Source organism: Typopeltis vanoorti, chromosome 2, assembly GCF_054136105.1.
Source record: "Typopeltis vanoorti isolate ZY-2024b chromosome 2, IOZ_Tvanoo_1.0, whole genome shotgun sequence".
NCBI lineage: Eukaryota > Metazoa > Arthropoda > Arachnida > Uropygi > Thelyphonidae > Typopeltis > Typopeltis vanoorti.
The window spans coordinates 67,282,361-67,308,170 of NC_143550.1; the positions used below are offsets into that span (position 1 = coordinate 67,282,361).

The 25,810-nt window shown below is 36.0% G+C and overlaps 1 protein-coding gene across 4 annotated transcripts in view; it reads left to right on the plus strand.

Annotated features, from left to right (window-relative positions):
* Window positions 1-25,289, plus strand: part of LOC150109126 (carnitine O-palmitoyltransferase 1, liver isoform-like) — a 307,532-nt gene extending 282,243 nt beyond the window's left edge. For all 4 annotated transcript variants that reach the window (XM_090405758.1, XM_090405762.1, XM_090405750.1 and 1 more), the window contains exons 22-23: window positions 744-836; window positions 23,071-25,289. In XM_090405758.1, the coding sequence (XP_090261884.1) occupies window positions 744-836; window positions 23,071-23,187 (210 nt within the window). In that variant the 3' untranslated portion in view covers window positions 23,188-25,289. The remainder of the gene's footprint in view (window positions 1-743; window positions 837-23,070) is intronic.
* Window positions 25,290-25,810: the final 521 nt, after the last annotated feature.

Genomic DNA, 25,810 nt, shown 5'->3' on the forward strand with positions numbered 1-25,810 from the left:
CCAACACACTTTATTGGAATTCACTTATAATGATTTCATTAACTTGTGCTGATCCAACATTCCATTTCACTGTTAAATTTGACTTATTTGCCAATTTTCTTGAATTAACTGCTGAGCTTTCTGCATGTTGAAACCATTAGTTGCAGTTTTTTTTTTTTTTTTTGGCTGTCTGTTTTGTGATTAGCCATTAATATCAATTCTACTATTGCTGTTTATTATTCTTCATGCCCAACATATATTATCCCAAATCTACAGTTGCTTCACCAAAATAACCTTGTTTTAAGTAGTGAATTTCAACAGCATTCACATTTTCATCAAAAATGTGATTACTGCATACTATTTTACACACTTTGACAAACTTGTAAAAGACGTGTTTTTATGTAGTAGGCAATAACATGAAAAATGCAATTTCAATCGAACACCACTGTATACTAAACTGTAGTGAAGGGACGAAGGAACAAAACCAGACTAGAAATGTTTCAAGATTGTTCTTGCATTACTTTCAGAATTCCCCTCATTAAATTACAGTAATCTCATAGCTGTCTTAATATGTCGCTTTATCATCCTGTTGCTTGATTACTGACATGTAATAGAAAATGATGTTGAATGACTTCTTTATTTCTTCTGCAGGAATCCTTTTTCCAAGGATGTTTATATTTTTTCCTGCATATATAACTTACTGTTAATCTTAATTCATTAGAATTCTTTAAAATAACTGATATTGTCAATTTCTGCTTTTATAGGTTGCAGATGATGGTTATGGCGTATCCTATGTTTTACGGGGCGAAACTTCACTTGTTTTTCATGTTACAAGTAAAAAGTCATCACCAGAAACAGTGAGTATTAGCTTTCTATGCAATGAACGTGTTGTTTATAATCATTATAGGTGAGGGAAATAAATCTCGCCTGATTTCAATTATAGTCAAATAACAACAAAGTTCTCAGTGTACCATATGGAAAATTATATTTTGTATCAGCAATATACTGTATTTATCTCATCTTCATTATTTAACATATCTGTTACGACCAAGTAATTGGGCTTGTTATAAATCTAATTACAGTAATGGGTTGGTTAATTATATATAGCTTATTCTGTTTGTTAGTTTGGATATATATTCTCTGGCTGGTTATCCTTTGTTGATAAAAGACTTAATTAACAACACAGCGAATAAAAAAATTCTATATCTTAGTACATTATTCCCCTAGAGTAACTGAGGCATTTTTAAGAATAGAGATAGACGACAAAGGTAACCAAAGTAAATTGAATTAGACCATCAATATCAAACAAATATTACGAAGCAGATTATACATAACCATTTCTGGTTATGTATAATCTGCTTTGTAATATTTGAATACACTTGTTTTTATTCTTTACCAAGTGTGAGCAAACAAAAGTTTGTGTATAAGGTATCTTTGCAACTATATTACTTTTATATAAATGCTGTTTACTTCATATCAAATTACCCCAGTATCCCATAATGTACAGTACATTGCTTTCAGACATGTGTTATGCCTGAAATATTTGGCATGCAGTATGGGAAAAGTGTAGTGTTTTAAAGGTATTTTGACCTTTATTGAGATAGACCAGTGGAGATATTGCAATCTCAAGCACAAGCAACCAAAAGTTTGCATGTGATGTATCTTCATAACTAGGCTACTGGTATGCAAATATTCATGACTCCACATTAAGTTACCCCAGTAAGGTTAAAACAAAAATATAATTTCCTGCTAAGCAATTTAATTTCTAACTTAAGAAAAAAAAATCGCTGCATCTCTCATCCAGAGTGTTTAATAATATGATTCACCATTTTTCTATTTGTATATAGAAAATATGCTGCTGCATTGCACTTTCATCATCTTCATGGATATAGCTCTCTAAGATCCAAGTAAAAGTAAAAGCATTGTGAGCAGTGTCCAGAGGGGGGGGGGGGGCTGGCAGATGCTCATTGCATTGCTGATCATTGCAGATGATCAGTCATCATAGGTTGTATGCAATTGCGTAGTGTGTATTCTCATCCCCCCCCCAATTAAATCCTGAGTGTGAGTAGTGACTTTTTTCATAATGCATGACAGTAGTACTTTTTTTTTTTTTTTTTTTTTTGGCAGGGGGACAATATATAATGGTATGGCATACCAGTACCTTTATTAATAGTGGCATGCAACATATAGATGCAGTATGTTTAAAGTGGAATATTTGGTCACATTTACCTGGTATAGTACACACATAAGCTTAATTATTTAATAACATTTGCATTTTACACAAGATTTTACATATTTTGCAATTTTTCCTGCAGGAAAGAATAAGATTCAGATGTGAGTATACACATCTGAATGGGTGGGAAATGCTGTATGTTATTGGATACTATGATAATTTGATGTAAAATCAGTAGCTCTACATACAAGTAAAGTAAAGGATAAAAAACAAATATTTCTTGTGAAATCTAATTTTCTCTCTGTCAAAAAAAAAAAAAAAAAAAAAAAATCAAAACCAGTTGTTCAGTGCCAAAGAAGACAAAATCTGTTCCATCAGCAGGAAAGGTCATGGCATCAGTATTTTGGGATACTAAAGGCATTTTGTTTATTAATTATCTTGAAAAGGGTAAAACAATAACCGGGGAATATTATTCCAATTTTTTAACCAGACTAGATGAAAAAATTTGTGAGAAAAAATCCAGTTTACAGAAGAAAAAAAATAATTTTTCATCAGGACAATGCACCTGCCCACAAAGGTGTTTTGGCAATGGGAAAATTAAGGGATCTGCACTATGAATTGATGGAACATCCACCCTGTTCTCCAGATTTGGTTCCCTCTGACTTCTGTCTCTTCCCAAAACCAATAGTCTTCCTCTCTGGTCAGCATTTTTCTTCGAATCAAGCGGTGATTGCAGCTGTAGAGGAGGTAGTTTGCAGATCTTACTGAGAACCACTACAGGGATAGGATAATGGTGCTGGAGCATTGCTGGAATAAATGTATTACTCTTAAGGGAGAATATGTTTAAAAATAATTTTGAAATTATAAATTTATTTTTTCATTGTTAGGCCGAGAACTTTTCAGACCACCCTTGTACAACATACCAGTATCTTTATTAACAGAGTAGTCTATGGCATATAGTTACTTCATTTAAATTGTAATATTTGGTAATTATACAAATACAAATGAGTATATTTAAATCAACCAAAGTCAATACATTGTCCCCATACATTATCCCATTTCCATCTATCCATTCTTGCATTTTCTCTTGACCAACTTCTCCAGTACTTTGAGAACATCTGATATACTGATTGGTTGGTAATTTGCTACATCAGTCTTGAAGCCTCCTTTATGCAATGGAACTATTTTCCCCCTCTTTCCACCTCCTTGGAATTAACCCAGAGCTGAGACTTAGATTAAACAATGTGGTTGAAGGCACTGGCAATTCCCTAGCACCTTCACATAAAACTCAAGCTGGTATACGATCTAATTCCATAAATGTATTCACATCAAGGTTCTGTAATATACTATGAACCTCCATAGTATATTACAGAGTCTTTGCCTCTCTCATTACTGCAATATCTCCACTTGGATGATATCAGGTCATCCCAAAAGTAATGTCATTTTTTATACTGTACTTGTTCAAATGTGTCTCAGTTACAAACATGAATTTTTAAAGCTTTATAAGTACCACTAAGCTAAGGCGGTCTCATTCTAAGGAATTCCACCTTACAAGAACATCAAACATAAGTTATTGTTTAAATAACCCTTTATCATTATAGTCACTGAAGACACATTAGGCACATCGTGTTTTATGAGTTCAAAAAAAGCAACAATGCTGCTAACACTGTAAAAAATGTGCAAGAAGTGTATGTGTATGGTGATAATGTTTTGAATGTGCGAAAGTGCCAGCAATGGTTCCAAAAATTTCAACCAGGGGGACTTTAGCTTGAAAGACTCCCCTCGCTCTGGGTGCCCTGTCTCTCTTTCTCTCTCTCTCTCTTGATAACGATATACTGGAAGCCCCTTTTGCAAGAAATGCCAATGTAACCATTGAAGATTTAGCAAAAGATCTTGATTCATCATCATTGACCATCCATTACCATTTGTAAGAACGTAGAATAGTTTTTAAGCTTGGCAAGTGGGTTCTTCACAAACTGATGAACACCGATCGAAGAGAGCATGCCAGCTTCTGCACTGTTCTTCATGCTCGAGAGGTTCAATCTCTGTTTTTGAATTGTATAGTCACTGGTGATGAAAAGTGGATACTTTACAAGAATGTTAAGTGCCAAAGGCAGTAGGTTCATTCAGGGGAACAGGCTAAACCTCAGACAAAACAAGAACTTCACCCTGTACAATCACATCTGAAGTGCACTGTAAACAACTTGATCAATTGAATGAAAAACTGAAAGAAAAGAGGTGTTCTCTGGTCAGTCTAAAGTGTGTTTTTCACCATGATAACACATCCTCATAGTGCAAGAATCACCTATACCAAGATTAAGGAACTCAACTGGGAAAAGCTTCCATATTCTCCTGATCCAGCATGTTCAGTTACCACTTATTTCGAAGTTTGCAACATTTCATTAATGAAAAACAATATGATACATTAGAGGTACTGAAATTGAGCGTATGCGACTTCTTTGCCTCCAAACCTCCTGAATTCTATAGAAATGGTATTATGAAGCTTTCATAATGTTGGAAGAGCATTATTGATTCAAATGGAGAATGTCCTCCAGGGAGTTGAAGACATCGAGGGAGGCTGTAAATCACCCAAACCAGCTGTCATACCTGCTCTTAAATTCATTCACACTAGATGCACTCACTTCCCCTTCCACTCACTGCTCTGTGAGAGAAAAACCTAGTTTTTACCTGGCCTGGTTTGCTGAGTGGTTAGCATATCCACTCTCCAGCCAAAAGACTACTGGTTCAAATACTGCTGTGGGCATGGATGGTTGTGATTGTCTGTGGAGTTGCTAGTGGTGGTGGGCTGTAGATAGCGTTGGAGTGGTTGGTGGAGACATTAGAGTAAGTATTTGTAGAGTAGGTGCCTTCCATCGATGAGTCTTTCGACTCCTCTCTGGAGATGTCACATAATAATAATAATAATTACCCTTTCTTGACTGGGAACAAACTTCCATGGGTGCCCCCCATGTTCTCTCCCCACCTTCCATATAAAGAAAAATTTTATCAGACGATATCCTATAACACCCATTCAAAAGTTTATAGACCTCTATCATGTCGCCCCTCTTTCTCCTAACCAGAATGTAACCCACATACTTGGAATCTGTCCTCATAATCTAAATTACATAATCTGGATATAATCTTTGTAACTCTTCTTTGCCTTTCCACAGCTTTTTTATCCCCTTGGAATCTGGGAGACCAAATCTCTGCACAATGATCCGAGTGTTGTTTTTATCAAAGGCTTATAAAGAGGCAAAATGACTTTCTTATCTTTACATATTAAGGTTTTCTTTAGCATCGCAATAATCCTCTGAGTTGTATTTGCAACTTTATGTGACCTTTGAACTTCAAATTTCTATTCACGAATATGATAAGATCCCTTGTCTCTTCAGTTTCTTGTAGCATAACCCCCACTAATATAATATACTGCTGGAAATCTCATCATGCCAAAGCGCATAACTTTCACTTACTGACATTAAACTGACAGCCATTTTCATTTGCCCCAATTTCCAGCCTATTCAAATCATTTTGTAAGTGCTGAATATCTGTAGCATCCCTGATTGCCCTGCCTATCTTTGCATCATCAGCAAACAATTGCACATCTGATGTTAGACCCTGCCTGATGTCATTAATGTGTATATTGAACAATAATGGTCCAAGGACTGAATCCTGAGGTACACCACTGCTTACCTTAAATCTGTCAGAATCAAACCCACTGTATACCACTTTTTGCTATCTGTCAACTATCTCCTGATCCAAGTCAAGAGTTTATATTCCAATCCCATATTCTCCAGTTTATGCAACAGCCATTTAGTATCCTATCAAATGCCTTAGAAACATCCAACATTATCATACTGTAACCATTCCTTTTATCCAACTTTGACTGTAACATTGTTATAAAACATGAGCAAACTGCTAAAACATGACCTTTCCCATGCTCCTCCTTGCAGAGTATAAAGTGTTTGTGTACTCATTTCTGTATGCAAGTTCTTACCACCTTCTCTAAAATCTTCACTACCACACCAGAGGTACTGATAGGTTGGTAGTTACACATCTTGCACCACCCTTGTACAATGGAACTATCATACATTCCTTCTATTCCTGTGGTATCATTCCCGAGCTGAGACTCAAGTTATACAAACGTGTGAAAAGCCTAGCCAATTCAGCTGAACATTCCTTTAGCAAATGGACTGATATTCCCTCTGTCCCTATTGACAAATTCTTATCTAGGTTATGCAACTGCTCTTCAACCTAGTTTTCATAAGTTTCATGAGCCTCTAACTCTTCATCCAATGTAGGAGTAGCACTGTGCACCAGTTTACATACACCTGGCTTATATATGTTAGCAAAGTGAGTACTCATTAATTAAACAGTCTCATTAGTTTTCAACACTAGTGTACCATCTGCATTCAATAAAGTTATTCTTTCACATTCATTGTTTCTTTTCTTGCAGCATAACAATAAAATTCTTTTGGTGCCTTTAGCTTGCATGGCCAATTTCTTTTCATACTCCGATTTAGCTTTCCGCACAGTATTCATTACTTTTCTAGCCTGAGCTTTATATATTTCATAACTCCTCTCACTCTTATTCTCTTTGCTTAATAAGGTTGCACATCCATTTCACTCCCAACCTATTTATTCTTCAAACACTAGGGATACATTAAGATGTCACCTCATTTAAGCACCTTTTCAAAGATTCACATGCATTGCTGACATTTGTTCCATTCATTAACTGAATCCATGGGACTGAGATAGTATTCTCCTAAGTTGATCATAATTTCTAGCGTTGTAGTTCAACATGTAACCTGTTCTAATTGGAGCATCAATACAATTAGATACTTCTCAAGAAAGCACAGCATGATCACCGTCACCATCTGGTGGTAAAATAGCCATATCGTTAAGAGAGACCCCTTCTGACTCTATGAGTAAATCCAACACTCTTTGACCTTGAGTTCCTTCTTTCACATACTGTTTGATAAAGTTGTCTCACAAGAATTCAATAAATTCCTGTTCTTTCTTATCATGAGATTTCTCATCTACCCAGTCAATGTTTGGAAAATTAAAGTCATCCATAATGATCACTCATTTGGTATCCAAAAGGCTAAATTGGTGATGCATTTCTTCATCCCGTGCAACTGAGCTGCCAGGTCTGTAGCAACACCCCACTATATATTCATTTTGTTAGCCTCCACTTCATGCCAGATAGACTCAAACTCACTGTTACATGGGACATTGTTATCATTGTTTTCTTGTGTTTCTACCTTAATTGGATTTAAGTCATCTGATACCATTAGTAGTACTCCTCCTCTCCTATCTCTTCTGTCATTCATAAAAAAAATAGTATATCCATTACACTCGATCCCTGTTACCATATCTGGTTCTGATAGTCAAGTTTCACTAATGTCAACAATCTTAGGCCACATCATATTCAACAAAATAATGAACTCGATCCCTTTGTTTCTGATGCTCCTGGCATTTGTGTATAGACATAATAAATTACCACCTAGCCTATTCTTATAATTAGATATGCAATATATTTGGCCATGTAGAACTTTCTCTTTTTACTCCCCAGATATACTTAAACAGTCCAAACCCAAAGCATATTTTTCCATGCCTTCGCTGCATACATAACCATGTTCAAAGACATGCATATCTTTATCACGTTTGCGTACCATAGTTGAACTTATGCACATTTTTCCCATTCCTCCCTTGATGATTTAGTTTCCCTGACTCTCTGCAATAAGTCTTATACCAAGAAGTAATTTTTCTAGGCTCCTAATGCCAAATGAATTCAAGTGCAGGTCATCCCTCTTATACAAGTCTTTTTCTGCCATCAAACTTGCTCCACACATTAGCAAGTGATTTATCCTTTATATCCTTTCAAAACTTAATGCTAAAATGACATTACTTTTAGGATGACCTGATATACTCTTGCAAAGTATTCACTTAGTAATTCTACTATTTCGGCTAATTCAGTTACCTCCCTACCATCAGCACCTATTAAAATCATTCTGCCATAAACATTCTTTTTTTTACTTGCAGCATATCAAAAGAACTGTTTGGGATTATCTTTGGTCTGCACTGCTAATTTTCTTTCATACTTTGCTTTTGCCTTTCTTACCACACTGGTTACCCTTCTGGCCTGAGCTTTGTATTGTCATATGCCTGCTGGTCACCTTTTTCCTTGAATTCCTTCCACTTTTTTTTTCTTTTCTTTTCCAGCTCCAGCTTAATGATGTTATTCATCCATTTAACTCCTACTTGATTTACTCTCCTAATTCTAGGTTATGCAGTCCACCATTACTTTCCTCAAACAGTCCTTTACCATTTCCCATACACTATCAACATCCAGCCCTTGCAGTTTCACATGCCATGGCACTGATCTAAGCAGTCTCCTAAGCTTGTTATATTTACCAGCTCTGTAATTCCACATATATCCCCTTTTAACTGAAAATTTTAGCCACTTCTCAGGTCAAGACTATATGATCACTATCACCATTTGGTGGCAGCATGGTCATATTGGTTATAGACAAATTCTTTAGTGCAATTACTAGATCTAGCACTCTCAAACCCCTAGTATATTCCATCACATGCTGCCTCAGGTAATTATTCCTTAGTAACTGCATAAATTCCATTTCCTTCCTCCTGTGTGTGTGTGTGTGTGTGTGCGTGCGTGTGTGCTCCTCCTTCCAATCCTATGTTTCCATAGTTAAACCGCCTTCCACTCATTGAGCTTATTTGCCAAAGCATACTATCCCCATCATCCTTTCCATCCCCTGCTCTATAGAAGCAACCAACTGTATATTTTGTTCTGCTGGCTTCTATCTCACACCAGATAGCCTCAAATGTTCTATTTTCACTGGCCTGCAGTTGAACTCTATTCTCTTTGGTTGCATTTCATTGGCTATCATCAATAACACTCCTCCCATTCTTTTCTCTATCCTCCATGAACTCACTATGCCTTTCACATTTTATCTCACTAACTATATCATCTTCTATCAACCATATCTCATTAATGCCAACCTTTGTCCAGGATGAACTAACCAATGCCAAGAACTCCTCACCCTTGTTCTGAATGCTCCTAGCATTAGTGTACATAAAGTGCAAATGCTCCTTAGACCCACTGCTAACCTGACATTTTATACTAACTATCCCATTCTGGTTTGTTACCAGTGGTACTAACTTAGGCATTTTATGCACATTCTTACACTCAACTAGCTTTCCCCCTTAAAAGCCTCTAGTTTCCCTGATTTTGCACATCCACTTTCACTTCATTCAACAACACTTTTCCAGACTCTGAACACCAGATCCATTCAGATCGAAACCATCCTTCTTGTATAAGTCCTTTCACCCATGAAACTCATTCCACAGATGCCACATTATTTCTCCTGCATAACCTATGCATCGAGTCATTTGCTATTATGGCCCTCCTTCTCAGCTCTACTCTGTAATACTGCAGCAACAGACGTACTGTCTTATCTTTATCATTCTTTTGTTTTGCTACTTCCAGTAATTTTTTCATGTCCTCCCTTATGCCATACTTTTCTCCTTTCATACCATTTGTTCCATCAAAACAATCATCTCTTTCATTTTACCCTTTTGTCTGCTAATAGCTTCTCTAACATGATTAATCTTTGCACCCAGGCTGCACGATTTTGTCAATCTCTTACCAATCGCAACCCATACAAATAAATAAATCACATCTCTTATGATAAAATCGCCCTACAAGATTTGCTCCTTGATTTTTCCTTCTCTCTCTTAGTCAAGCATTAATTTCTCTTTTCTCGCACTTTTTTTCTTTCTGATATCAGCTGACCCACTTGGCAGAAGTTTCTGCATTCGTTGAAGTTCCTGCTTCATCCTGTGTATTACTCCATAACCGAGCTATCTCCCGCATTACAGCCAACTCTTCATTCTTTACTTCCATCATACTACTATTCTTTCGATCAATACTACTTTTGCTCTCTCTCTTTCTCTTAATTGTTTGTTAGCCTACTCTTGATATTGCTCCTGAGCATTATCACTCTTCTCACAATATTGGATCCACACCATTATCTTTTTATGAAGCTTCTGCTTTAAAGTGTTATTTAACATTTAACTCTCCATGTGATTTATTCTCTTAACTGTGAGGTTACAGTCAGGTATATCTTCTTTCAGAAACCCATTAATCACTTCCCATGCTGTCCTGATTCCTCTATCATGCAGTTTTTCATGCCAAGGCAATTCTGCAAGCTTCCATCTCAGTTTATTACAATCACTTACCTTGTAGTTTCACATATGACCCTTCCTAGTCAAAGCTCTCGCACTCATTGTCACCTCCTAAATCAAAATCTCATGATCACTCACCGGTGGTAGGTATAACAGTCACCTCATTTATAGACAGATTCTAGATTCAGTGTTCTTGTCCTGTGAGTCCCATCACCTGTGAAAGGTAGTTATCCCTTTGTAATTCTATGAATTTGCCTCCCTCCCATCTACATTCCCATAAATGAAATCATCCATAATGGTAATAGTCCTTGTTTCCATATGATTTATAGATACAAGGACTGCTATGGATTTACTGGACTATCAGTTCATACTTCTTTTTCTGATCCTGGTCTACTGAAGCACCCAGTTGTATATTTTGTTCTGTTAGCTTCTGTCTTGCACCAAACAACCTTGAATCATTCCCTGTATTACACATTACCACCACCACAATTAAAGATTTCTATTCTGGTTGATTTAATTCCTCTGCAGTCATTAAGAGTACTTTTCTGCTCTTCCTATTTTATCTGTCCTCCCCGAATATACTGAACCCATCATGTTCTGTTCTTGCAACAGTATTTTTTGTTGTTAGCCAGGTCTCACCAATGCCAATCATTTTTGGTCTCGCTCTGTCTACCAGTGCTCCATGACTTTATTTTTTTATGTCTCTGGCAATATCATATATGCAAGCTAGCAAATCTGATGAGTAATTTGTATAACTCTTAGAATATGACCAGTTCAAGTAGAGAACTGGGTTGGCTCTTAAAACAAGTAGTTTCCCTTTTCTTGCTTGAACTAAATTAATCCCACCATTCTTAGGTGATCCCTTTGTATGTTTTTATACTCATCATTACAACTCTTAATTTAATGCATACACCCAAGCTTTCATGCAAGCACCAAGACACATCTAGTTTCCCTGATTATTCACATGCATTCTTTCACTGAACAAGTTTCCAATCACCTAAAAATCAATTATAACATAATTCACCCTACAAGTATAAATCCTTTCAGCCATCAAATACCTCATACCCTCAACATATCACACACTGTTTCTTCTACATAGTCTACTCACTGAATCATATGCAATCACAGTTTTCTACTTCAACTCATTCCTATCATACTATTGCAATATACTCACAATTTTGACTTTTTTGCTCTTTTTCATCTCACTTATTAAAGGTTTTATATCCTCTTGTCATACCAAACTCATCTCCTCAAGTTATTTGATCCAACAAGGACAATTTTATATCATTCATTCATTCTTCTTGCAATGAACATTCATCCAGCCCATCTAAAATTATGGAATCGCCATAAATCTCCATATCCTTTTTATGATGATCCTACACATGAAAAGTTACAGGACCTATAACACAAAGTACCATGTATGGGTAAGTATTTGTGGAGAAAGAAGTAATCTATTGATATGTTTCTTAAAGAGTCAGAGTTGTATTTAGCAGGAAAAACAGTACGGGAGAGAGATTGTTCCAAAGAATAGAGGTAGAGTGGAATGAAGGAGGATGATGAGAAGTTTAAATGAGTATTTAGGTTTAGTGCTGGTTTACATTCATGTTACACTTTGATGGAATAATTTACAGCACAAAGAGAAATAATTAAATAACAGGTATAATTGTTTCAATATTTTGTCTCAGTCACAGAAACATCTTCAGGAAGAATACAATGTTAAAATTGTAATAACACATACAAGAAACAATAAATGAAAGAAATGAGATTAGAAAAAATTAGTACTAAAGTTCTATGAGGGGCACCCTCTTCTAAGGCTTCCTACCCAACATGCTAGTCAGCAGCACCCTCATAGGACTTTAGTCTTAATTAATAATAATACTCGGCATCATCATCATCATCATCAAATTCCTGCCATGTATCTTCAAGGGGGTGTACAGAATATGATAATACGACATGAAAAATTTATATTGTTACTAATTTCCTATCTACAATTTTCCTCCAAATCAGTCTAATAATAAATTTAGTTTAATCCTTTATCCAAGTGTGAGCAAACAAAGTTTGCGCCTGAAACCTACTTCAGGACTAGGGTAAGGTGGTACAACACCAGGACAACTCGTTGCAAAGTGGAGCAAGATACCAACACTCCTATCTCAGTATCTCCTATAATGCAAAACACATCTCCTTGCGGATATGTCTAATGTTATGCATTAAGGGAAGGGCCACTACCCAGGCTAGTTTTGACCTTTATTGAGGTCTCTTCAGTGGGAGCCAGGCCCAAGTGGAGATACCAGGCAGAAGCATTAGCAGGTCATCTCTACCTATAGGAGTTGCCAAATGGTGTGCCACCCTTTTTTATAAATTACTCTGGATTTAGAGAAAGATGTTGAAAGTTTATTTTTCACTTGGTTAGAGTATAATAAATTTAGCTCCCTTAATGCATAACATTAGACATATCTGCAAGGAGATGTGTTTTGCATTATAGGAGATACTGAGATAGGAGTGTTGGTATCTTGCTCCACCTTTGCAACGAGTTGTCCTGGTGTTGTACCACCTTACCCCAGTCCTGAAGACACTTTCAGGCACAAACTTTGTTTGCTCATACTTGGATAAAGGATTAAACTAAATTTATTATACTCTAACCAAGTGAAAAATAAACTTTCAACATCCAAATCAGTCTGTTACCTGTCAAGACTCCAACATTATCAGATCTTATATTTCTACCTTCTAAGGCACTTTTTACTATATCAATCCACCTATATCTTGGTCTTCCTCTTGTTTTGCTAATCTTTCCTCTCCCATTCTGATTAAGTGACCATACCACCTGAGATTAGCTCTGCTAACACATTCCTTGATGCTGACAATGTCAAGTTCTATCCTAATATCCTCGTTTTTTAATATGATATTTCCATTGATGCCATCTGTTCATGTCCCTAATCACTCTAAGGACTCTCATATCTGCAGTCTCTAGTCTTTGAACAAGTGTTTTACTTCTAAGACACTTTTTACTGTATCCCAGCTCTCGGATCCATAAGTTAAAATTGGTTTGAACACTGTCTTGTATACAGCTGATTTAGTGTTTTGACTAATTTCTCTCTTATTCCATATAAATTTATTTAGTTGACTTCCTACCATACCAGCTTTGTTGCTTCTGTTTTCTATTTCCATATTTCATTTACCATCTTCACTAAAAATCGTGCCTAAGTAGCTGAAATGTTTCACTTACTCTATAGGTTCTCCACTCAAAATGCAGTTGATATTTTCAATACTTCTGCCTATTTTCATTGTCTTTGTCTTGTTATTGCTGACCTTCATACCATATCTATTACAACAGTTATTGTATTTAGTCAGGGAGTCTTGCAGGCTTGTAGTGGATTTATTTAGAAGTATAGCATCATCTGCATAAAGCAAAGAGTTGACATTAACATTTCCAATTTTGATATCAGGTTTAATACCACTTTCTTTCATAATGTGACCCATATAGATAATGAATAACAGAGGGGATGATGTACATCCTTGTTTGACACCATGTTTAACATTAAACCTTCTTCCTATACTTCCTTCAATTCATTCTAACTGCTGATTTACAACTCAGATAAAGACAAGTATTGCTTAGTCTTTATTTGAGTTGTAATAATTGATTTTTTTTTAGTTGTAATTTTTTATTTTTTATTTTCTCCAATCAGTGTTTTCTTCAGGACTTGCTACTGAATCTCCAAGGTTTGTTTCCTGTTATTTCATTTCATTTTTTCTTGAATAATGTTTATGTATTTTAGTCTACAGTTCATATCTGAGAGCTGCTAGAAACTTTTATTCGCTTTAAAACTTTGTTTTTCTTTTCAATATGAAATTTAATTTTATCCTACTCAAGACTAAATAGTGATCACTTCCAATTTCAAATCCTCTGTACCCTCCAGTGTCCTGCACCAAGGAGAAAACATCACTATCAACAACAATAAGATAGTCAATGAGACTTTTCTTATTCCTTGCCTCCTCTCTCCATGTGAATTTGTGCACATTTTTATGCTGGAACATTGTGTTAGTAATAACCAGTCCAGAGCAGAAATCCAACAGGCATTTGCCATTATTATTAGCTTGCCCTTTTCTACAAATTTTCCCAAAATATTTTTGTATGTCTGACAATCATTTTCTACTCTGCTGTTTAGATCCCCAACAAGGACCAAATTTTCCTTTTTCATTGTGTCAGTTGCTTTCTCTAAATCCTCAAAAAATTCTTCCACTTCTACCTTAGTAGAACCTTCTGTGGGACCATAGGCACAAATAAGTCTCATTGTCCAGTTCCTCATTCTGATATTTGCTCACATCACTCTACTTGAGACTGCCTGCCAGTCAAGAAGATTAGCCTCATTTAGTGTTGAATACTATGGCTACTCCTTCTTTTCCTTGATTGTCATTGCCTAAATATAACATTTTGTATTTATTGCTCAGAAAAATCTTGCCCGTTTTTGCCTTTTTTGTTTCAGTTCACCCCTATTATGTTGATCTGGTACTTATCTAATTCTTCAGCTAGCTCCATTTCTAAGCCATTCAGGCTTCTTATGTTGATAATACCAATCTTGAACTCTGGCGATGTTGAGTTGGGGTGTGTTTTAAGAATAATAATCAGCTAATGCCTTTTATTCCTAATGCCTTTTAATCAGTCTCCAAAAGGGAGTAGGCAAAGCCTCAGTCTGTTGACAGACTGAGGACAGTTCAATCTCCACCAGTCACCATTTAGGGATAGCTGGCCCATGACTGTCACTAATTATATGTGGCAAATGATGATGATTGAACTGTCCACTCAAGCAGGTGCTACCATCTCTTGGTAACTAACAGAATGTATTACTGTCTGAAATAATGTGGGTTCTATGGTAAATTTTCTTGAGTTTATGGGATGAAAAACCTGAGTTTCCAGGACAAAAAAAAACCCCACTTGCCTGTGCCAGAGATTGACTAACTCAGAAACTGGTCAAAAAAAGGCTTAGAAAAAAGTTCCTCCATTTGGCAACTAGACGTGAACCTTAAGAGTATCTTCGGGAAGCCAAGAGCAGAGGATGCAAGCACCACTTCCATTGAGAGCTATACAGACTTTCAGTCTTAATTTATTCTAATCTTGTTCCTTGTGTGTGTTATTATAGTTTTAACATTGTATTCCTGAAGATGTCTCTGTGACTGAGACAAAATATTGAAATTATTAAAGCAGTTGTTTAGTTCTCTTTGTGCTATAAATTATTCCATTAGAGTGTAACATGGATGAGAAGTTTGGCTAGTGGCTGCTATAGTTGCATGGTTAGAAGAAACTGGGGGAATGGTAGTGGTTATTTCCGAGGAGCATTGCCAATGAAAGCACCTATAGAAAAAGCACAATGCTGAAACTAGGTGCCTATGGCTAAAGTGAATGAAGGGAATCTCTGAGTGAAGGGTAAACTATTAAGCAGATCTCCCTCTTATGTATATATCATCAAAAATTCTTAGGGAGGTTTTGAGTGCACACTTCAAATGTGAGAAAAATTCCAAGATCCACTTATTCTGTCAGATCTGAGACATAAAGTGTTAGAATTAAGCAGAAGAGAAGTAGAGGCTGAGGAGGCTATGAACATAATGTTTGTGTGAGGATAAACTGGATGTGACAACCCAAGAAGTGAAAGGTGATTTTGAAAAGAAATTCGAACATTATCATAGGAGTGAGGTAGAATCGTTTTTATGGCATTGATATTTACCAAGTTGTTTTTACCCCATTTAAGGATATCGATATTTGTGAATAAGAATATTTGTGTATCTGTGAATAGGATTTGAGGTTAGAGAGAAGGAGAGGTCATTGATGTAACTGAGCTGGAGAGAGAGGATGAGTGTACAGAAGCCTGGGATGCACCAGGATATATAGAGACATTTGATGAGAGGAAGCCATTTGCCATGACATGCAATGAACAACCAGTAAGGAAAATGGCAGCTTGTTCAGGAGGCTTCAATGCAGACATGATTGAATACCTTTGAAATATAGAGAGCAAAAACATGGGTTTCTCCAAATCTTTTCATGGCCTGTGTCCGTAGGTGGGTGAGATTAGCGAGGAGGTTAACTGTAGAACAAGAATGGCAGAATCCATATTGGTAGTCAGTAATTAATTGATGAATCTCCAGGTAGTGAAGAAGCTAATTGTTGATAACCTTTTCTTAACCTTTCATGTTCGAGTTAATTTATGAAATATAAAGAACAGGGACAATGTGGCTGATGAGGGACTTGTGTACATAATTCACATACAGGAGCACCCAGACTTCAATCTAAGTGTGGTGGCCTTGAACAGTGCCACACTTAGATTGATTAACTTGGCTTCTCTCCAAGCACAACTTGGCAGAGTAAGTGGCAGCAGGATAATTTGCCATCTGGGACCCTAGCTGTGGAAAGCTGTTTTACTGCTGTACCCTCAAATGGAGTAGAAACCGGCTGCCTAGTTGAATAATAATAATAATAATAATGGTGTGTTAAGCATGCTCAGCAAGGCCATCACCTTGCTGAGCATGTAGGAAGAAAGTGGGATTGGGGGGAGCACAGAAGGCAGAGACCTTACTCTGGGGATTAAACATGACAGTAACCTTTTCTGACTTCGAAAAGCAGGGTGGTGGTGTTTCACCAGGCAATGAAAGTTATCTATTACCTAAAAGTCCAATTGGCATAAATGGCAATAGGGAAGATATGTTTTTTAAGGTGGCAATACTCACTCGACTAGAGCCCCATTTCTGGAAACAGGCCATACAATGGAAAGGTGGGGATGATGTGGCTGGAAGAAGCTTTATATTCCATAATCACCAGCCCATAATGGCCCATTTTACTTCATGTGTTTTGTTTCCTTTCTTACCTTTCCTTTATTTTGCAAAACTACATTTTTTTAGTCTAACTTCTGTATAGTGTCATGAAGCACTTTTGAAGCCTCAAAATTTCCAACATTATACCAAAATTGTCTTCTTGTCTGTTACTTTCATATTACCTTCCCCACATGCTTTTAACTTTTTGCATGTTATTATTACCATACCTCCATTTATGTTCACATTCCTTCTAGTATGTGTTGCTATCTGCTGTGCCATCTCATTTTCTCCCTTATTCAAAATTCACATTTAAAAAATTGCAACCTCAATCTGATTGATTAACATGCAATTCTGACATACTCTTCTGCCATCCTTTTCCTTTTTACCCCAAACTACTTATATTCACCATTGTATACATTATACACACACACTACATTAAATGAAGTTTTTCAAAAGGTAGAGCAACGACAATGGAATTTTTTCCTTTCAACAGAGAGCCATGTGCTAGAGCAACACCATAGAACAGAATGATAAGGTATGATATATAAATAATTTAAAAAAAAAAAGTTTAGTTTCTGCTTCCCATTAAGAAGGATAAGACACTTTCAAATTTTAGTGAAGGAAAGAAAGCTATTCATGTTTAATTAAGTTAGAGGTGTAATGGCACTTCCTTAGCTGAAATTTGAGTTTCTGTAGCATGTATACCATATCTTTGAAAAGGAAAAATTCATGGTTGTTGCTCTACCCTTTGAATTATTTGTCCACTGATGATGATCTGTTAGTTTCAGTGTTTGTATTAGTTTTTTTGTGTCTGCTTATTTCAGGAGATCTTTCTACTACATCACTAGTGCCATTAAAATTCATTACCTCCCTTTATTATACACACAGTGTATCAGTGTGTGTGTGCATGCACACACACACACTTCTACCAATAATTGTCCAGACACCCCTGTTATTTGAAGTTATGGAACATTCCAGGTTTGTTAATAATGTAGGAAGCAGTTTCATTGTAGCAGTTGAATATAGGTAGTATGGCAACATGACGTAAGCTCAGTGACTTCAAGGGAGGTGTCATTGTGGGCTGTCACATCCATATATGCCATTGTTGCTCAACTGGAGCATCCAAAATCAATTGTTGGTGATCTAGTGCAGAAAAACACCCATGGCAGCTGCCAAAAATGATTGACAGGGAAGGTGTTAAACAGGTGGCATGCAAAAATCAGCTACAATCGACACAGACTATCCATGATGATGACTTCCAGAGTGCCAGTAACACCATGGTGAGCACTAATACTGTACAAAAAGAACCCCGTTTACTGGGGTTCCATGGAAGAGCAGTAGCATATAAGCCAAACATCACAATAATGAACAAGGCAACTCGTCTGGCCTGGTGCAAAGAGCATGTGAATTGGACAATTGACCATTGGAAAACGGTACTCTGTTAGCAATGAATTAAGGTTCACCTGTTTCCAGTCTGATGGCAGCCTGGTGAATGCTTGTTACCACAGTGTGCTGTACTCGCAGTAAAGTTTCGTGGTGGTGAAGTAATGGTGTCAGGTGCATTCAGCTGGTTTGGCATGGAACCACTGTCATTGTCCATGGTTCAATGAAGGCAGCTTGATATTCTGAATAATCAAGTGCTGCCTACACTGGAGTTTTTATGGAAAGGAGCTATGTTACTATCGAGACAACAGTGCCATAAAGCTGCAGCTGTTTTGGAATCGTATGAAGAGATAGATGTTAAACCACTGCCTTGCCCAGAGTCCTGACCTCAATCCCATCGAATACCTGTTGGACGTATTGGAGTGGCGATTGAGGTCTTGAGCAGCACATCCTCGATCTGTCATTGAACTCAGTGCTGCTTTTGATGGAGGAATGGAGACAGATTCACCTGATGCCTGCCGTACATTAGTGGAAAGTCTCCCTCCAAAGGATGCAGGTGATCAAAAGGCAGGATTAGGGTTTGCCTGCTGGTATCAATTGTAAATTGATAAAGTGTCCGGACAATTATTGGTAGATAGTGTATAATAAAATAAGGCACCATGCCGGTAATTAATTAGACTAATTAATTTTTAAAAAAATAATTAACTTATACTAGGATAAATATATATACAAGGTGTGCTATTAAATAATGAGACAAGGTGTACGGTGAATCGTGTACTCGTAGCAGTGGGATGCGCTTGTGCTGTGAATGACCTGGAAGATTCTAGAAGCAGTTCAGATAAGCATTGTTCGCTGTCACTTGTAGTTAGTCTGTAGGCAGTTATAAAAGAAACGTGTGAAGTCGCTTTGCCAGAATAATGTCTAACATTAAACTTGAGCAGCACATTAATCTCAAATTCCTTGTGAAATTGAAGAAATCGCCGACTGAGTGTTTGAAACTGTTGAAGGAAGGTGTGCGATGTTAATGTAATGTCACATGCATGAATGTTTAAATGGCACAAATACTTTGCTGAAGATCGAGAAAACGTTGAAGATGATGAATGACCGGTTCACCCTGTCACAGCAGCAACTGAACAAAACGTTGCGAAAATTAATGTAATTGTCCACAACGATCACCAATTAAGCATATGGATGATAGCAGACATGGTGCACATTGATAAGGAGACTGTACGACAAATTTTGCACGAACAACTGAACATGAACAAAGTCTGTGCCAAAATAGTTCCCAAAAACGTTTGTCAGGAGCAGAAAGACGTCCAGAAACAAATTTGCACTGATATCATGGAACTGCTGACAGCTGAGCCGGACTTGCAGGAGAAGATCATCACGTGATGAGACGTGGATTTTTCAGTACGATCCAGAAACAAATAACAATCGATGCACTGGAAAACTCCGTCATTGAGAATGAAAAAAGCAAGAATGAGCAAGGCAATGCTGATCGTTATTTTTTATATCAATGGTGTGGTAATGGTTGAATGGGTACCAGAGGGTCAGACAGTTAACCAACATTATTACCTTGAGGTTCTGGCCAAGCTGAGAGAACGAGTGAGGAAGAAGAGACCCAATCTGTGGAAGAACAATGCTTGGATTCTCCATCAGGACAATGCTCCGCAGTGCACTATCTGTAAAGCAGTATCTGGCTGATAAAAAGATCCCAGTGTTGGACCATCCACCTTACTCACTGGACTTAGCTCCATGTGACTTTTACCTTTTTCTAAAGTTGAAATCTGCATTGAAGGGCACCCATTTTCAGTCAGTGGATAAGGTATTGGAGAAAATGGCATTGCTACTGAAGCAGATAACACCTGATGACTTGCAGCACTGCTTCCAACAATGGAAAATTCTTATGCAACGGATTGCATATGAATTGCATTTATATGCAATTAAGTTGTACAATTGTTAATAATAAACCACATTTTTGCAAGCAGTCTCATTATTTAATAGTCACATATTTTTAATTATCTTTCAGCTCAGTTACAATGCAGTAGCAGCATGAATGCTGCTATTGCATTGTAATTATCTGTAGCAATACAAATAGTTTGTGTTGCTACAGATAGTTTATCATAGTGACAACTGTATCTGACATTTTTATTTAGGCCAATCCCTATTATCTCTGATTTATCTGCTAGACAGTTTTAGTTCTAGACAGATTAGTTTTATTCCTTTTGGTAAGTTTAAGGACTAGAAAATTAAGGAAATACGATTAAAAAAAAAAATTTTTTTTTTATACTGCTTTTTATATTGTACTATCTTATAAATAGTGTCTGATTTTAGTACCAATATTTTTCAGTTTTTCATCTAGCCACTAGATCATCATTCTTCGAAATCTGTGGTATCACTTGATGTTGCAGCCATTTTTGCTACTTTATCTGCAGTTTCATTTCCCTTTAATCCCACATGAGATGGGAATCCTTATGTAGTTTTTGTTTTTTTGCTATGTCTCTTAAATATTATTTAATGGCTAGTGTAGCAGTTTTTAATAGCTTGAAGGGCTGCTAAGGAATTTGTGAAAAATATAAATTCCTTTGGGTTTTGTTTATCCAAATGTTGCAGTGCTGTGTTAATGGCTATTAATTCTGCATGATATGAGTTGCATCCTATACTGTTGGTTGTTTTTAGTTCTATATTTTGAGAGCCATAGATGAGTACGCCACTCCCAGAATTGCCATTTGAATTTTTGGAGCCATCTGTGTAGATCTTTATTTAGTCAGGTCCATATCCCATTATTTTTGAAAGAGCTAATGGAAAACTAAAACTACTCAAAAAGAAAACATAAAAAGAATATTTCACCAGGATATGACTCACCACTGGTATTCAGCAGAAAAAACAGGAGCTACCATCAAGTTTAATCGCTGTGCCACTACCATGATCTCTTGCCTCAAGACTGGCCACACAAGACCAATCAAATTTAGCAATGGCATAAAAGTCTTCCCCATCTGCAAAATCTGTAACATCGAGGAAGCATCACCGATGCATATACTAAATTGTATGAATATTTCTAAATGTGAACTTCATAACAACCCAGAAAAGGTGCTGTATAAAATACATGAATTTGACCTCTATGATCTGTAATAATAATACCATGGGATTAAAAAAAAAAAAAATCTTAAAACTATAATAATCTATCATTCATTAAAGAATTACCACTTCAATTGTAAACTTGTGTCACCTACCACCCATTATTTTGTTAAAAATTGCAGAGTGACATGATATCCCGGAATCCATGGCTTGGAGAGCTATTGGTCGATTAGAAGCTGGACAAATGCAGCAAGTTATCGCCCAAGCATGTCATTTATCTCAAAGCGTAATTTCACGACTTTGGACTCACTTTCTGGAGACAGGAAATGTTTGAAATCATCTTCGTGCCATAGATTTATATGCTCAAAGACCAATGGTTTGCATTCCGCTTACTGCAAATCACAAAAGAGCCCGAAGAATTTGGGCAATTGGACAAATGAGGATTGGACTCGTGTACTTTATAGTGGCGAGTCCAAGTTCAGTCTGCAACCAGATGACTGACGTATCTTGATATTGCGTGAAAGTGGAACAAGAAATAATCTACAGGTTGTTCGTGAAAGACCCCAATATCAAGATGGGAGTTTGATGGTATGGGCTGGAATAAGTATAGGTGGCCATACTGATCTCTGTTTTATCGGAAGTGGTTCCTTAACAGGCCAAAGGTATCACAATGAGATTTTGGAACCTATAGTTCATCTATGCTGCAATTGGCTATGAATTCATTTTTATGGATGACAATGTTCGTCCACACTGTGCAAATTTGGTACAACAGTGTTTTGAGGAAGAAGGTATTGAACAAATGGACTGGCCTTTTCACTGGATTGTAATCCAATCGAACATGCCTGGAATACTCTAGGTAGGTACGTTTTTGCTCGACTGGTGCCACCACAATCACTTCAAGAGCTCAAAATTGCTCTCACAGAAGAGTGGGGAAATATCCCATATCCCACAGAACTGTTTGATCATCTTATCCAGTCCATGCAATCAAGATGTACCGCTGTTTTGGCTGTTAATGGAGACCATGTGCCCTATTAAAAATTAAACAAAAGCATTTTTAGCTATTCTTGTTGTTATGCTTGTTAAAATTATTTCGCGCTAAAATGTATCATTTGTAATAAATATCGATTATTTAAACGATCTCTCATCAATTACATCCTGTCCATAAGTAAGAAATATTTATTCATGTATAAAGTACTCAATAGTTATAATTATTTGCAGAAATTTTATAATTATCCGACAAATTAAAATATCTGCTAATTGTTTTGAGCAGTGTATATTTCTCTTTAAATTAGAACTTCCATCCGTGCTGAGTGATGCGCTTATATCATGGCTGATAGAGTGGTTAATACATCTACAATCTTAAACATAGCAGTGCATTTCATTTTCTTTGAGTTATTAGATTTATTTAAATCAGTTTTATGTATTAATCAATATTGTTTTTTTTGTAATAGGATGCCCTTCGTTTCATTCGCTGTTTGAAACGTGCTTTGTCAGACATGAAACAGTTGTTAGAAGAGGAAAGTCAAAAAAACGGTATAAAAAATATAACAAATGGTATAATGAAGTGATTCTGCCATACTCTGGAGCACCATTTGTATTGTACATAATTCAATCAATATTTGAACTTTTGCCGTACATTTCATGAACCTGTAAGTAGTAAGCAAAATGAGATATACATGGTTCAGATAACCTGATTTCACACTTGAAATAAGTGTGTATGTCCAAACTACAAAAATGAAATTAATGACTATAAAGAGCTAAATGAAATTCATTTGAAAGAAAGCATGCTACCTGTCTACTTAGAATGAAGAGATTGATTAATCACCTCAAGTTCCCATTTCTGATTTCTCTCTTATTGTGGGGAAAATGGAATTGTTTAATTACTTTGTATGTTTTACACTACAGAATTTATCTACTCAAACTATGTGAAGGTTTGAACACCTGAATCTCATAAACATGTCTAACTCCATTTCTTGTGAATAAATAAATCATATTTCCAAATAACAGCTACAAGCTGTGCAGGAGCTGGTTATTTGAAAAAAAAAAATAAAGACCAGGAGAAAGTTCTGTGTTAATTCCACATTAAATTCTGCTTTATCTTAATTGGAAATTAAGTGTTCAGCCATTATACAGTAATCATGTTCTAATATGGAAAATTGTCTGTGAATATATGTATATTTATACACTTACTGCATGTGAGTTAGATATCTTAAATTGAATCTTTCTATGAAGGAATATGTTCAAACAGCTACAGTCAACATTATTATAGCAAATGCATAAGTTACTACAGGAATAATTTGCTATGACGAATTTCCTGTAATATTATGCCTTTGGAACTTTTATCAGATTTTGATTTGTTATCATGGTGTTTGCTCTGATAAGAATCAACTGGAACTCAGTAACTGTATTATAAAAGTGGAAGTCCGTATATCAATTTTAATAAATAGATTTTTTTTTAGAAGAATGATGTAATTCTAAGCAAAAACATTTTTTCATCTGTTAAAAATCTGTTCACTTTATATCATTGAATCATTGTTTTATATATGTGATGTAAAGTGGCTTTTAATGTACTATATTTTATGTATGTATGTATGTTTTCTGTAATAATACACACAGCTTACTGAAACAGAACACACAAAAATAATTCTTGATGGTTTTTCAATTTATATTCTTTGAAATGCATTGACAAATTTGAATTAAGAAGTAATATGAAGTTGGTATTTCATATTATAAATTTGTACTTGCCACTTATTTTTATTGACATATATAGTGATTTCTCAGTTAACTCTCAAACCAAATCCTCAGTTAATCAGTCCTCGAATGAGTAAGCATGTAACTGACTCCAAGAGATCAGTTGACCACCAAAATTTATTTCCCAACATAACTGGATAATTGAGTGATCACTATTATGAAATGGTTTTAATGGACTGTTCTCAGTAAAATTTGATTCAGTCTTATCTAGTATGACAAAAGACTTGAGCAAAAAGCCAGATGCCTTAAACTTTGTGAAGTAGGTTGTGTATGGATGGGGGGGGGGGGGGTTCATTTCATTGCTATAGGTGTTTTGCCATGCTGGTTAATAATCAGGTATCAACTAATGATGTAGTATTAGAATACAGTTTTGTTATGAAATTTATGACTAAAATTAACTTCAAATGATTGTAGATGTAAGTTTTTTTTAATGAGTTAAACATTGGATATCATAGCAATAAAAACATGCATAATTTTGATTGTTGAAGACATCAAATGATATAAATTTTAAAACAATTAACTTACAACTTTGAATTATCAAGTTGTCAATGCAGAATTTCATTGACTGCCTATACATTTATTCAAAGGCATTTAATATGTCAATAGTCATGTGCCTTGTATTGAATTTGCTCACAAAAGAAGGCAGCTTTACTGAGAAATAAAAGTATTTTGACTATTAAAATGTAGTGGTGTAATCCTTTGAGTTCTTAGCTCATGTTGCACTCAGAGAAAAGTTTGTTCTGTATGGCTAATGGTATTTGTGCAGACAGAAGACTTTCATGTTTCAGCAATGCAATAAATTGTATTTTTTTTAAACTAAGATGTATTTTATAACTGTTCCTAATGTTTTAAGAGTTTATTGTTGTTTGATGTTTTGTTATGTTTGAAAATGCCAGCAGCTAATAAAATCCAAAGTTTGTTTTTAATAATAGTAATTTTTTTTTTTGATTTCCTTACTACCAAATGACTAAAAAAAAACTGTATGCATGCCTATATATATATATATGTTAAAGATGCCAAGCTATTTTAAACCTGGTTTTACTCCATTTCCTAAGTAAACAGACAAATAAGTCAAGTTTGCACCTGCATGTATTGCAAGTCTAGGTGACCCGTAAAGTAGTACAAGTCTAGGCAACTCGTGGTAAAGGTAGAATAAGCTCTGATCGCTATTCTTAATATTTACCCTTAATGCAAAGTTCCATCTCCTTGAGGAGATGCTATGTATTAAAGGCAAAGGGCTACTACCCAGACTGGTATTGGCCTTTATTGAGGTCTCATCAGTGGGAGCCAGGCTTAGAAATACCAAAGTTAAGTAATACAGAGCTTATAAGTATTTTACCAAACCAAGTTACCATAAGGTGCTTTGACCTTATTAAATAAAAATCTCAGGATGAGAGATAGATGTAGAAAGTTTTTTTACCTTGGGTATAATATATTGTA